This window comes from Ailuropoda melanoleuca, chromosome 6 (genome assembly GCF_002007445.2).
Source record: "Ailuropoda melanoleuca isolate Jingjing chromosome 6, ASM200744v2, whole genome shotgun sequence".
In the NCBI taxonomy this organism is placed as follows: domain Eukaryota; kingdom Metazoa; phylum Chordata; class Mammalia; order Carnivora; family Ursidae; genus Ailuropoda; species Ailuropoda melanoleuca.
In genome coordinates this window covers 113844172-113859692 of record NC_048223.1, presented here as the reverse complement: position 1 = coordinate 113859692, position 15521 = coordinate 113844172, and the positions used below count along the sequence as shown (strand labels likewise).

General features: G+C 44.1%; 1 protein-coding gene across 6 annotated transcripts in view; it reads left to right on the top strand.

Moving 5' to 3' along the window:
• ABLIM1 (actin binding LIM protein 1) overlaps positions 1-14190 on the top strand; it is an 89659-nt gene extending 75469 nt beyond the window's left edge. For all 6 annotated transcript variants that reach the window (XM_034663318.1, XM_034663320.1, XM_034663319.1 and 3 more), the window contains 5 exons: positions 290-350; positions 6194-6201; positions 7029-7103; positions 8024-8104; positions 9175-14190. In XM_034663318.1, the coding sequence (XP_034519209.1) occupies positions 290-350; positions 6194-6201; positions 7029-7103; positions 8024-8104; positions 9175-9288 (339 nt within the window). In that variant the 3' untranslated portion in view covers positions 9289-14190. The remainder of the gene's footprint in view (positions 1-289; positions 351-6193; positions 6202-7028; positions 7104-8023; positions 8105-9174) is intronic.
• Positions 14191-15521: the final 1331 nt, after the last annotated feature.

Genomic DNA, 15521 nt, shown 5'->3' with positions numbered 1-15521 from the left:
TGCTATCGCCCTCCCCAAAAAGCGTAGAACAAATACAATTGTGCTGTGTGGAGAAATGTGTTTTTATTTATTGACAAAAGAGAACTTGCTTACCCAGCACCTGCTGGGACGGGATGCACTACAGAAGACAAAGAGATTTCCTAAGAGTAGAAGACACATAACGAAGATCCAGGAATTCAGCTTGGGAAGAATTCTGAGGATTTTGTAAATCCTTTCTTCCTTTTCACCTGACTGCAAAGCCATCGCTCTGGAGTAGATTGTCTAATGATGTGTTCTTTCTCATTTTCAGCCTGTTTCCACAGACTTTGCTCAGTACAACAGCTATGGGGACGTCAGCGGGGGAGTGCGAGGTAAGGCCCGTGTGCCTGGGCTGCTGACTGGCCAAGCTTAAGATGAAGCTGTGCAGATTGGCTGGGTTCATGCTGTCTGACAGCCGAAAGCCGGATCACAGCTAGCCTCTGTGAGCTTGTGGAGCATGTATTAAAGTCACAAGGTGGGAGACAGTCCAAGGTGATGGAGGAGTAGGAAAACTTAGTTTCATCAGGTCCCAGGAATTCACCTAGATAGCTATCAAATCATTCTGAACACCTGCAAAAGCAACCAGATATCTAAGAAAATAATATCTGCAACTCTACAAATAGAAAAGTGGCCACTTTCTGCAAGAATGACAAGACAGAAAGACTCACCTCAGAGAAGAGAGCAAGAGGCAGTACTGACTGCCAGGGACCTGATCAGTATGGATATAAGTAAGATGTCGAAACTAGAGTTCAGAATAATGATTATAAAGATATTAGCTGGGCTTGAAAAAGCATAGAAGACACTAGAGAAGCCCTTTCTGGAGAAATAAAAGAACTAAAATATAATAAACTCGAAATAAAAAAGGCTAGCAATGCGATGCAATAAAAAATGAAGGCTCTACTGGGATAAATGAAGCAGAAGAGAGAATTAGTGGTACAATAGACAAAATGATGGCGAATAAAGAAGCTGAGAAAAAGAGAAATAAACAACTGCTGGATCATGAGGGGGGAATTCAAGAGATAAGTGATACCATAAAGCAAAATAATATTAGAATAATTGGGATCTCAGAAGAAGAGGAAGGAGAGGGGGGCAGAAGGTATACTGGAGCAAATTATAGCAGAGAACTTCCCTAATTTGGGGAAAGAGGCAGGCACTCAAGTCCAGGAGGCACAGAGAACCCCCTCAAAATCAATAAAAATAAGTCAACACCTCAACATATAATAGTGAAACTTGCAAATCGCAGAGACAAAGAGAAAATCCTGAAAGCAGCTCGGGACAGTAGATCCATAACCTACAAGGGTAGAAACATTAGACTGGCAGAAGACCTATTCCCAGAGACCTGGTAGGCCAGAAAAGACTGGCCTGATATATTCAGGGTGGTAAATGAGAAAAATATGCAGCCAAGAATACTTTATCCAGCAAGGCTTTCATTCAAAATAGAAGGAGAGCTTAAAAGCTTCCAGGGCAAACAGAAACTAAAAGAATTTGTGATCACTAAACCAGCTCTGCAAGAAATATTAAAGGGGATCCTTTAAGTGAAGAGAGAGCCCAAAAGTAACATAGACGAGAAAGGAACAAGACAATATAAACAGTGATTTTACAGATAATACAATGGCACTAAATTCATATCTTTAAATAGTTACTCTGAATGTAAATGAGCTAAATGCCCCAATTAAAAGACACAGGGTATCAGACTAGAAAAAAAAAAAAAGCAAGACTCATCAATACACTGTCTGCAAAAGACTCATTTTAGACCCAGAGACACCTCCAGATTGAAAGTGAGAGGGTGGAAAACCATTCACCATACTAATGGACATCAAAAGAAAGCTGAGGTAGCAATCCTTATATCAAACAAATTAGATTTTAAACCAAAGACTATAATAAAAGATGAGGAAGGACACTATATCATAATTAAAGAGTCTATCCGACAAGAAGACCTAACAACTGTAAATATTTATGCCCCTAAGATGGGAGCAGCCAATTATATTAATTAACTAATAACAAAATTAAAGAAATGCATTGATAATACAATAATAGCAGGAGACTTTAACACCCCCCTCATTGCAATGGACAGATCATCTAAGCAGAACATCAATAAGGAAACAAGAGCTTTGAATGACACACTGAACCAGATGGGCTTCACAGATACATTCAGAACATTCCATCCCAAAGCAACAGAATACACATTCTTCTCGAGTGCACATGGAACATTCTCCAGAATAGATCGCGTACTAGGTCACAAATCAGGTCTTAACTGGTACCAAAAGACTGGGATCATTCCCTGCATATTTTCAGACCACAAAGCTTTGAAAGTTGAACTCAATCACAAGATGAAATTTGGAAAGAACTCAAATATATGAAGGTTAAACAGCATCCTACTAAAGAATGAATGGGTCAACCAGGAAATTAAAGAAGAATTTTAAAAATTAATGGAATTAAATGAAAATGAAAACACAACTATTCAAAACCTTTGGGATGCAGCAAAGGCAGTCCTAAGAGGGAAGTATATAGCAATACAAGCCTTTCTCAAGGGCTCAAATACACAACCTAACCTTACACCTAAAGGAGCTGGAGAAAGAACAGCAAATAAAGCCTAAACCCAGCAGAAGAGAATTAATAAAGATTAGAGCAGAAATCAATTAAATGGAAACCAAAAGCACAGTAGAACAGATCAACGAAACTAGGAGCTGTTTCTTTGAAAGAATTAAGATTGATAAACCCCTGGACAGACTTATCAAAAAAAAAAAAAGAGAGAGAGAGAGAGAGAGAGAGAGAAAGGACCCAAAAAAATAAAATCATGAATGTAAGAGGAGAGATCACAGCCCAACACTGAAAAAATAAAATACAAACAATTGTAAGAACATATCATGAGCAATTATATGCCAACAAATTAGGCAATCTGGAAGAATTGGATGCATTCCTAGACAAATATAAACTGCCAAAACTGAAATAGGAAGAAATAGGAAACCTGAACAGACCTGTAACCAGCAAGGAAATTGAAGCAGTAATTAAAAATCTCCCAACAAACAAGAGTCCAGGACCAGATGGCTTCCCATGGGAATTCTACCAAACATTTAAAGAAGAATTAATACCTATTCTTCTGGAGCTGTTTCAGAAAATAGAAAGGGAAGGAAAACTTCCAAATTTTCTATGAGGCCAGCATTACCTTGATCCCAAAGCCAGACAGAGGCCCCGCAAAATAGGAGAATTACAAACCAATATCCCTAATGAACACGGTTGCAAAAATTCTCATGAAGATACTAGCCAGTAGGATTCAGCGGTACATTTACACAGAAGACACAGACATGACCAAGTGGGATTTATTCCTGAGCTGCAAGGGTGGTTCAGCACCCAGAAATCAATCAGTGTGATACACTACATTAATAAAAGAAAGGGCAAGAACCATATGATCCTCTCAACAGATGCCGAAAAAGCATTTGACAAAATACAGCATCCCCTTTCTTGATTAAAACTCTTCACAGGATAGGGATAGAGGGAATGTACCTCACTACCATAAAAGCCATCTATGAAAAATACGCAGTGAGTGTCATTTTCAATGAGGAAACACTGAGAGCTTTTCCCCTAAGGTCAGGAACAGGACAGGGATGTCCACTATCACCACTGTTGTTCAACATAGTACTGGAAGTCCTAGCCTCAGCAATCAGACAACAAAAATGAATGAATGAATGGATGGCATCCGAATCAACAGAGAAGAATTCAAACTCTCATTCTTTGCTGATGATATGATACTGTATGTGGAAAACCCAAAGACTCAAACCCAAAATTTCTAGAGCTCATACAGGAATTCAGCAAAGTAGCACGTTATAAAATCAATGCACAGAAGTCAGTTGCATTTCTATACACCAACAATGAGGCAGAAGAAAGAGAAATTAAGGAGTTGATCCCATTTACAGTTGCACCAAAAACCATAAGGCACCTAGGAATAAACCTAACCAAAGAGGCAAAGGATCTGTACTCAGAAAACTATAGAACACTCATGAAAGATATTAAGAAAGACACAAAGAAATGGGAAAATAGTCCATACTCATGGATTGGAAGAACAAATATTGTTAAGATGTCTGTGCTATCTAGAGCAATCTATACAGTCAATGCAATGCCTATCAAAATACCATCAACTTTTTTCACGGTGCTGGAACAAATAATACTAAAATTTGTATGGAACTGGAAAAGACCCCGAATAGCCAAAGGAATATTGAAAAAGAAAACCAAAGCTGGTGGCATCACAATTCCAGACTTCAAGCTCTATTACAAAACTGTAATCATCAAGACAGTATGGTACTGGCATAAAAACAGACATATCAATCAATGGAACAGAAAAGACAGCCCAGAAATGGACCCTCAACTCTTAAGGACTATGGTCAACTGATCTTCGACAAAGCGGGAAAGAATATCCAATGGAAAAAAGTCTCTTTAACAAATGGTGTTGGGAAAATTCTACAGCCACATGCAGAAGAATGAAACTGGACCATTTTTCTTACATCACATACAAAAATAGACCCAAAATGGATGAAAGAGCTAAATGTGAGACAGGAATCTGTCAAAATCCTAGAGGGCAACACAGGCAGCAACCCCTGTGAGCTCGGCCACAGCGTCTTGCTAGACACGTCTCCAAAGGCAAGGGAAACAGAGGCAACTTTATTAAGATAAAAAGCTTTTTTTGCACGGCAAAGGAAGCAGTCAACAAAATGAAAAGATAACCGACAGAATGGGAGAAGATATTTGCAAATGTCTTAAAGGACTAGTATCCAAAATTTATAAAGAACTTATCAAACTCAACACCCAAAGAACAAATAATCCAATCAAGAAGTGAGCAGAAGACACAAACAGACATTTCTCCAAGGAAGACCTACAAATGGCCGACAGACACATGAGAAAATGTTCAACATCATCAGTCGGCATCAGGGAAATACAAATCAAAACCACAAAGAGATACCACCTCACACCAGTCAGAATGGCTAAAATTAAGTCAGGAAATGACAGATATTGACAAGGATGCGGAGAAAGGGGAACCCTCTTACACTGTTTTTGGGAATGCAAACTGGTGCAGCCACTCTGGAAAACAGTATGGAGGTTCTAAAAAAGTTGAAAATAGAGCTACCCTAATGACCCAGCAATTGCACTACTAAGTATTTACCCCAAAGATACAAATATAGTGATCTGAAGGGGCATCTGCACCCTAATGATTATAGCAGCCATGTCCACAATAGCCAAACTATGGAAAGAGCCCAGATGTCCATTGACAGATGAATGAATAAAGAAGATGTGGTATATACATACAATGGAATACTTCTCAGCCATCAAAAAAGTGAAACCTTGCCATTTGCAATGACATGGATGGAACTAGAGGGTATTATGCTAAGCAAAATAAGTCAGTTAGAGAAAGACAGTTAAATATGATCTCACTCATGTGGAATTTAAGAAACAAAACAGAGGATCATAGGGAGGAAAAAATAATACAAGATGAAATCAGAGAGGGAGACAAACCGTAAGAGAGACTCCTAATCATAGGAAACAGGGTTGCTGGAGGGGAGGGAGGTGGGGGAATGGGGTAACTGGGTGATGTAAACAGCCCTGGGTATTATATAAGACCGATGAATCACTGACCTCTACTTCTGAAACTAATAATACATTATATGTTAATTAACTGAATTTAAATAAAAAATCAATTAATTTTAAAAAATCGAAAAGCTTCTCTACTGAAATGAGACCATGAGAAGCAGGGTGTATAAGAATGAATTCATTGCTCCTGCCGTGTGTTGAGCACTAGATGAGAGAGATATCTAGTGTTACAGTGCGCCCGAAGCAAGACGTAGCCCGGCTGTCAGAAGTGCCCATGACTGAGCAAGAGACAGGGACAGGTTGGGGTGAGGGGAGAGAAGCTTCCGGTGATGCCTGCTGGAAATCAGAGAAGGCAGAAATACTTGTTCAGGGTGTCAGGGAAAGCTTCCATGAGGAAAGGGCATTTTAACTGATCGCTGCAACTGGAGCAGGCGTTTCCTGGCTGTGGGGAGGTAGTGTGGACAGAGACCCCCACAGAGAGGGATGTGGTCTGTTGGAGAATGTCTGGGGAGCTGCGGTAGGGTATGGTATGTTAATATTGCCATGTTTTTCTATGGTCTTTCCCTTCTGATATTTTCTTTTTCTTTCTTTCTAGACTACCAGGTATGGAACACCGTCTCTCCCAAGTTGGCCACACCAGCAAAACAACCATGGCCCAATGCAGACACGGGTTGCTGAATCCAGGGAAGGATTTCTGTTGAGAAGATCCTTATTTGGGTTGATCTGTCTGGTTCATTGATCCATAGATGTGAGGACCCATGAGGATCAGGCATGCCTCGTGCCAATGTCAAGTTGGCCCCGCAGGCCTTGGGGTTGTGGCATAAACCAGGCGAGGTGTCAGGGGGGGACACTTGCTCTGACCCAGTCCTCTCTGGGGTGAAAATGGACCAACGTCAAGGGTCTGCTCAAATAGTTTTGCATTTTAGTCATAACTGCTCAGTTAACTTTGGTCCTCTCCTCCTCCTATGGTCCCACATGAAAAGAAACTCTTGTCTTGGCCAAGAGGAAAGAGATGCTCTGGTACCATTCCTTTTTTTCCTGGACCCTAAACCTTACAAAATTACGGTGGAGAATGAGAAAAGGGAAAAGATGCAAACAAAAGGAAGAGTAAAATAAGAACAAAATCACCGAGTTAGCACTTTTTTCATAGACCGTATACTTTCACGTGTGGATTCTAAATTAGGAATTAGTCCATAGTTCGTAAGCCAGGATCTGTCCCCAGCTTGATGATGAAAGAGCGGTATTCCCAGTATTCCTGCTTTCATGCAGCAAGGATCTCATTTTGAAAAATGTGTGGTGATTAAGATGACACATCTACAAAACAGTGAGGATTTGTGGCCCAAACAGGGAGTTTGGGGAGGCCACAGAGTTCCCCCCACAGCTCGCCATGCTGCTGCGTGTTCTTCCTTAAACCAGCTTTTCTGTTGCAGACTCTCCCAGATGGCCACATGTCTGGTACGAGAATGGATCGAGGGGTATCAATGCCCAACATGTTGGAACCAAAGGCAAGTGCAGCCGCTCTCTCAGCTCTCACATGGGGACAGCAAACCGGGCATGATCCTGAAGAGATTTGGCTAGATTCTCCCTTTCCACCATTCTCAGTGTTGAGGCCCGCTTGCTTCCAGGCTGATGCATTAGACAAGCCATGTCACAAAGTACCTGGACACTCCCCTGATTTTGTCACACTGAGTCAACAGGTTTAAGTCCTCGCAGGGTGTGGTCCTGCGTGTCCACAGTGAGGCATCAACACACCTCTCATAGCTATGAGCTTAGTACTCACTTGGCCCCTGCCGCGAGCACCGCGAGGCATGCCCAGTGCTGTGGGGCAGCTGCCAGCTACTCCAGATAGGGTGACCAAGACATCCCATTTGCCCAGGACCAGTGTTAGCACGAAAGTCTAGCATTCCAGAACCTCCTCAGTCCTGGGCCAACTGGGATGGTTGGTTACCCAAGCTCCAGACCACCCTGAAACTCCAGAGGGGTCCATGTCTGTGCTCCTTAGGGACCATGAGTGGGGCTTATTTCAGTGTCCTCCACCAGAACACTGCTTCTCGGTCTGCCTGTTTCTGTGAAATCCTGAGCCACTCATGGAACAGGACTGGTGAACCCTGCAGAATACCCTGGCCATATAAACCGTGTTCCTATCATTTTACTTCTAATTTTTACCTTTACCCCCAAGACATAGTAAGTTTGTATTTTTTCATTCAACAAAGCCCTCCAGAGGCACAGTGCTACATGAGACATGGTAAGTTGAGGAAATGTGTAAGAACTGGTTCCTGTCCACAGGATACGTGAGGAACACCCATCACTCAGATACCGGAATTATAATGTCTTAGAAGCTTATCTTGGGAATACTAAATTTTAGGTAGATTCTGCTTGTTAATAATATAGTGTTCTAGAAGAGGTGTTTCTCTTTGCTCCTCAGATATTTCCGTATGAAATGCTGATGGTGACCAACAGAGGGCGCAACAAAATCCTGAGAGAAGTGGACAGAACCAGGCTGGAGGTAAACTCTAACCAACTAACCAGTCCCGACCGCAGATCCCCATGCATTTCCCCCAGCTTTCTCCTAAGAAATGTTTCAATGAAGGCAAAAAAAAAAAAACAATGAAAAGAATCAACCTCGTATGGTAGGTAGAACCAAGATAACAGGATTGAAAACCCGAATAATACACCCTTTACGAGATCAGCCTACATGTGTGGTAAAGCCCAGAAGATGAGCCAGGAGACACGGTGTGATTTTAGTTGTCTTCTGCGGAAGCTTGATTATGGATGGTTTTGTAGAATGGAATCCCGTCTCCCTTCACACATCCCAGAGCCTGGGTTGAGCTCGTTGAGAGGGAAGGAAGTGCTCAGTAAAGAGGTTTGCCCTGGACAAGTTTGCCTCTTGGCTGTTTCTGTGTTGCTCACTGCACGGTTATCTGGGTGCACATACTCAAGACCTCCTTAGACACGCAAGGCTGATCATACTTTTCCATCTGAGTGATTTTAATTAAGAAAAACTGTGGCTGCCAGTCTCACAAAGAAGCATTACTTTTCCCTGACAAAAGGCAGTACCTTGTATGTGAGGTCAGTCTGGCACAGAGAATAAAGGCTCCACTATCCTAAGGGAACTTTTTAGGAGGGATGACACATGGAATCCATTCTCCTCGTAGAGCAGGCCTCCAGCAGAACTCCTGCTGCTGCTGAGCCAGGAGGAAGCCCCAGGGCTCCCCAGACACCACTCTGGAAGTCTCTCTCTGGCTTTCTTATTGCTCTGGTCCATTTTCCCTGCATCTTCTCAGCATCCCAAGGGCCCGAAGTGGAGTTGCCTCCAGCATAATGAATCACCTTCCTATGTCCCATCAGCGTGTAGCGTACTATGATAAGCGTTACCACTCCGCCAGCTCCTTTGTCTGCTGCGGAGGCTGCCTCACCTGGGCCAACCAGGTAAGGAGCCAGTTGGTCCCGTGCCTGCTAACCAGCCTCCGAGCTAAACTCGTCTGCCATCATTCTGCCTCACTCTTCAGAATGATCACTTGTAGACTCGAGAGGATGGCCCTCAGGACTGACCACTGTTCTTTCTCCCACCCACAGCGCCACTTAGCCCCAGAAGTGTTTCGGGAAATCTTTGGAATGTCCATACAGGAATTTGACAAGTTACCTCTTTGGAGACGCAACGACATGAAGAAGAAAGCAAAACTCTTCTGAGCTCCCCTGCGTAGACAGCAGTTAGGAAAAGGACTGACATGGCGGTGACATGTAGGATGTTGTGTTGAGGCCCAAACTTGATTGGAGAATTTGCAAACTACTGTCCCTCCACAACAGCAAAACAGGGAGCCTGATTAAAACACCCATGAGCCAAGTACTGGGCCCACCACCGGCAACACTTGCCAAGAAGTAACGGGGTCGAAATTTCCGTGTTCCGCACACTCGACAGTAGTGTTCACCTGTGACCTTTTGGAATCAGCTTATGTACACGACAAGAGTTACTCCTTTCATTTCCTTTCACTGTTGTCTCGCAGGAGTGCTGACTGTATGGGTCAGAGCCAGCAAGTGCCCTTAGGGTCCCACGTGGAAAAAAGCAGTTGTAATCTTTCCGAAGTAGGAATATATTTATTATGTAGCACCGTGGCAAAGAAGAAAGAGCCTAAGGGACGTATCCATGTGGTCGCACCACTTTGCACACCCCTGTCCTCACTGGCCTCATGAGGCCCAGCCTGGGCCCCAGCAGGATGGAAATCAGAGTTGGGGAACTGGGCAGCTCTGTGGGAGTGGGCTGAAGGGCAGCCAAGGTCATTTTTAACAAGCTCCTTTTTCTCTACTCTTTGCTAGGACCTGGTTGGCAAATTACTTAGCTATTACTAAAAAAAGAGAGAGCGAGAGAAAGGAGAGGGAAAAGGAATGAAAGGAATATCTCCCTTAATTCTTTTTCTGCTTCACCTGGTGCACTTCTTTCTGCCTCCTCACCAAGGACGGGAGCTGTCACAGGCCCCCATGGAAAGGAAAGGAAAGGGAGAAATGATTTCCCGTTGTGTGCTGTTACATGATTTTTGCCCCAGGGCCACAGCACTCTTGGCAAAAAAAAGAAAGAAAGAGAGAAAGAGAAAGAAAGAAAAAAAGAAAGAAAGAAAATTCTGTGTCCCGCCAATGCAAGTTCTTCCACCCTGCATCCTCTGCTCCTCACCCACCGTCCTCTGAATCTGATCAAGCCCACATGGATTTTGGATTTTTTGGAGGTCTTTTCAGTAGTAGGCTAAGGAAAGGCATGCTTTTCGCTTGGAAATCTCTGCAACTCCAGGGTATATTGCCTCAGATTGATTTAATTTGGCCTTTTCAGCTTTCCTTCTTGCCCAACTCTATTGACTTCATGGTGTGTGTGTGTGCGCGCGTGCACATAGTGTGTAAGTGACCGCACCCAGGGTGGTGTGGGGAGTCTGCACGTTCTTGTACATTTCATCTCTGCTTGAATGTTTGTGCTGCTGTGCTGCAGCTTCTGAGGACCGTTTGCACACGTGTACATGACTCAGAGGTCAGGACTGAGGCTAAACTGCACCCGACAGGGCATCCTTCGTGGAAGGGTGTCAGTGTTAGAAGCCAGCGTGCCCCGCGATCCATGTAGCTTGAGTCAGCAGCACGGTGAAGACCCCAGACCTCAGATGAGGCTGTACGTGGATATTGGAGCATTACACCTGAGTCCACAAATTCAGCAACCCAAGATTCAAAGGGGAGCCTAGGATTTCACCAAAACCCCTTCACGATTCCTGGACGCCTCTGGCCGTGACTCAAGTGAGCGGTGAGGCGGACAAGGGAGGGTATCTCCATCCAGCTCCACACATGGGTGGTTTTCACCTTTATTCTCGCGCTTTGGGGGCTCTGCCTAGGAATTTAAACTCTGCTTTAAAGCCAAAGGAGAAATCGTTCGAATTCTCTTCCTATGCCACTACTAATAAAAGCTCAGAAATTCTTCCTGCTGCCACCAAGTATTCGAATAGTTAGTAGCTGATCTCCCTGTTAAAAAGCCAAGTAAAAATAGTTTCAGAAACTGTGCTGCAGACCTCTAACTTGGGACCCACTCGGTCACCTGGGTGCTGTGACGAGCTCTCTGATGGCTTTACAGCCTCTCCTTTGCTCGTCCCGAAGGGATCGAAAGCTGCCTGTCCTTTCGGTGCTGCACACTGAATGTTTGAGGACTGTTCTCACAAATACGAGTGTGTGTGTGTGTGTATGTGTGTGTTGGACCTACTAACATATTTTGCAAGTGATTCTGATGGAGCAGACGTGAGACGACCAGCTCCTCCTTTGGCTGAAGCCCCAGATTGCAACTTTGCAGTTCGGTGCCTTCAGTGGCCTCGTGCTTTAATTCAATATTTCTGCTGTCCCATCTTCACTTTGACCTCTTCAGCAGTGGCAGCCTCAGTACAATGCCTGCGTATCCAGTCCTTGCTTTGCTCTGGCAAAGTGTGAGGAGTGTGGATCGTGGTGCATTCCCAGTAATCAAGAATGAAGATGGCCAGATGGGTCCCAGTGCTAAGCTGGTGGAGAGAATTTTTTCATTACGGGGACCATAAAGGACCCTCAACGTTGTCATGAGTTAGACCCATGCACATGCCAAGCAAATGTCAGTGTGAGACAAATTGCAGTGATAGTTAAAGATCTGAACCCAAAACCTCTCCCACCCATTGGGAAACTCTACTTTTCTTATCTCTTTTGAATTCAGTTCTGCATCCAACTTGGGGGTAGGGGGTGGGGTGGGAAGCTTCTTTCCATAGCAAGTGTATTAGCTAATTTAAACTATACCGTGCAAAAATGCATTACCAGAAAATGTCAGTAGCCTCCTGTCTACAAGCAGAGCGGTGCTATGCTCTGGGGAGGGGCCGTGGGAAACCATAATGTGGACTGGTTTCCCCAACTCCACTCCCAGCAGAAGGCTCCAGCTGGAGGGATGGGTCATGGGGCCACCTGGTTCTCCTAACTGCCAAATCTAATATATGGGTTACAATGGCCTCTCCTTTTTTTTTTGTTTGTTTGTTTTGTTTTGTTTTGTTTTAAACTGGGCTCAGCATGGTTATCCTCAAAATGTCCAGGCCACTGTACAGGAGCTCATGTTCTCTGCCTGAACCCCACTTTGCATTGCACATAAAAATTCCAGTTGTTAACGCAGTCCAAGGAACAGGGATTATTCACTCCAGGGGAGGATGTGCACACGTGGCAAACCTTCCTGGTACATACCCAAAGGGCTACATTTTTGAGCGTTGGGCTTATTTGTGATTCTTTAAGCCACAACGCCTGCGTGAAGCAAAAGAGGCCTCTGACAGCGTGAAAGTCAGTGCTTCCTTTAAAGTTTCTTCCAGAAGAGCCAGGATACCATATTTCTTCTTCCTGTGTGATTAAAGATGAGACCTTAAGAGCACGTGGGAATTTGTATAGCCAGCTATGCATCTGTATTTCGGTTTGAGTTAATTATGAGATGTCCTTAATGTGACTTCTTTGGTGACTAAAGAGAAACGGCCTGTTCTCTGAAACTTCCAACAGAAAAGCCAGGGTTAATGGGTCACACGGTGCACACTCCCTCTGCCACTCATCCTCTCAATCTGGTGATGGCCGTCAACTCTACTTAGAGAAGTCTTGCTGGAAATGTTTATAAAAGTTTCACCTAATTTCTTTACACTTTCAAGCAAACACCTTTTTCTAAAGAATTGCTTCTCAGATGATTATATAAAATATATATGCTTTTGCAAGTTAAAAAAAAATGGAATTAACCACTTTTGACTAGGTAGGTCTTTCTAAAAATTATTTCAAAAAGCTTGGTGTTAGCATTCTGTGCGTTGAAGGGGCAGGCGAGCCCTCTGTCTGACTGTCAGGAAAGGTGGTGGAAGGACGTGAACTCCATGTAATCCCTCCCACCCCCAACGTCCTCCAAGGCAAGCTCAGTTTTTACAAATCACGTCTTCTACGTGACTGGTCACTGTTTAACCTACCCTTCCTAGGCCAGCCTTGACCTGACTTGATCTTTAAAATTATTTTCTTTTGACAAACCAAGTGTTTGTGAGTAAACCCTACAACTCACTTGTTAGTACTCCCTTTTGAAGAGTGTTCTATTCAGAGAAGAGATTATTTCAGGCTTGAGATTTTTTCTGTGACACCAGCTTATTGTGATAACGTACATTAAGGAAACTAGCCAACTATGCTATAATGAAAGAAAGAGAAACTTTTACTCTGGCTTTAAAAAAAAAAAATCACTCTTTCCATTTGCTGCCCTGGAAGCCATGAGGAGATGGTGATTGATATGCTTTGCATATGGATTTTTATGTTTTCATTTGGGTGAGTTTAATTTATGGCAAACTCAAAAGGAAAGGGGGAAGTGGTCAATTTCAGCTGAAAGAAACTTTCTAAACAGTCTGTAAACACAGCAAAATTAAACAAATGAAACGTTTTCTGATGGTTGGTGTAATGGACTGGCAATTGTTATGATTAAATGAAATTCATCCCAAAAGTGTCTCTCTCAAGAGCGAAGATCTCGCAAGTCACTTTCGGAACCCATTCACCAAAGGTAGCGGGATACAATACCGTATCCACTACGGTTCAGAAAGGTGGGGAGCCACTTTATGATTGTATATGCCTGTTTCCTGATCCCATGGAAGAGAAAACAAGTGTCCACAATATTGATGTTCCTTTTGGGTTCTATGTACAGACCCGTCCAGTAATGTGTGTGGTGTCTGTGAGTTGCCGACAACCCTGCATCAAATCTCTTGGAGTCCTTTCATTTTAAGTTCAGTTTAATGGAATTTTCTTGCAAGTGTCAGAAGACATCCAGTTAGTTCTTCCTTCCCTCCCCTTTCAGAATATGAAAGTGAGTATTTGGAAGAACCACTGTGTACAAGATGTGTTGTGTCCCCCGTGAAAGTGAGTGGGTGTCCGTCCGTGCCCCGCAGACCGCGGGCTAGTGCAGAGGCAGGGGCGGCCCGCTGGCCCCGCATTGCCGTGCTTGACAGTCCGACCTGCTCCACGCTCCTGTGCAAGCAGCGCTCGCCGCTCCCCGCCCTGTCCTCTCATCACTGCTGTACACTCACCACTCAGTGAATAAAGTGTGTGCTTTATTCTATTCACAAACGCCTCCGTGCCGTGTTTCCTTTCTTGCTCCCCTGCACCCTTTAAAGGTCTGTCCCATCGGAAGAAGTACCAGTCCAACTTCCAATGACCAACACAAAACCAGAATCAAACCAAAGCCTTAGGAATTCATTTTTAGCACACAGGAAGACTATTGAGGGGGGACATGCAACCAGTAGCAATGGTATATTCCAGGACTGTTTGTGCAGTAATACAGACCAAATTGACCAAGCTGACTAAAGGGACAATGTTTATTTTTTAGAGGGCAAGTACGTGAGCAGGGTTGGAGTGGGGGGAAGGAGAGAGAATCTCAAGCAGATTCCCTACTGAGCACAGAGCTCCCAAGGCTCGATCTTAACAACCCTGAGATCATGACCTGAGCCGAAATCAATAGTCGGTCGCCCAACCCACTGAGCTACCCAGGCGGCCCTCAAGGGAAAATATCTAAAAGCCATCGGGCTGTGCTGGTCTACCTGGTGTTTGGTTTTGTGACACAGAGCAGTGACAATCTCATCTTCTGGACAAGAAGGGGGAATTGAGGAAGTTTGAGGCCAAGAGCTTTTGAACCACTGTAAGTGTAGGCCACTTACTAGGAAACTGCAGTGCAATGGTAGAAATACATCTTCTAGAGCTTTGACCTCCCCTGCGTTATCAGACTTGAAGAAAGTCTTCTAGATTTTGATTTACGTGTGATTCTCACTTCCACAATTTTGGGCCTGCTAGAAAATGCAAGGATGTATTTAGACTCGAGATGGCCTATTCTGACCATAGCCATTCTCCTGCATGCCTCTTGTCTCTTCAGTTCAGGCTGCTATTAACAGATTTCCATAGACAGGGTGGCTAGAACAGCAAACATTCATTTCTCATAGTTCTGGAGGCTGGGCAGTCCAAGATCAAGGTGCTGGCAGATCTGGTGTCTGGTGAGAATGTGCGTCTTTTGTAGATAGCCACATGGCAGAGAGAGCGCGAGAGGAAGCAAGCTCTTCTGTCTCTTATTATAAGGATGCTAATTCCATCCTGAGGGCTCCACCTTCGTGATCTAATTACCAAAGGCCTTGTCTCCTAATGTCATCCCACTGGGGATTGGGATTTTGTGTAAATTTGGGGGGGTGGGGGGGACCCAAACATGCAATCCATAACACCTGTCCAGGGGCCAGTCACTCTAGCATTCATGTGGACCCTCATCACACAGCCAGAAACAGACTGTGCTCCAGACGGTTGGCACGTTTAGTTTACTATACAGAAAACAGGTCAGGAGGCCCAGCTAGAGGCCTGTGTTCCATTCACTTCCATCTCCGCCTGCGCGGGCATCACCACTCTGGGCTCTGATGGCC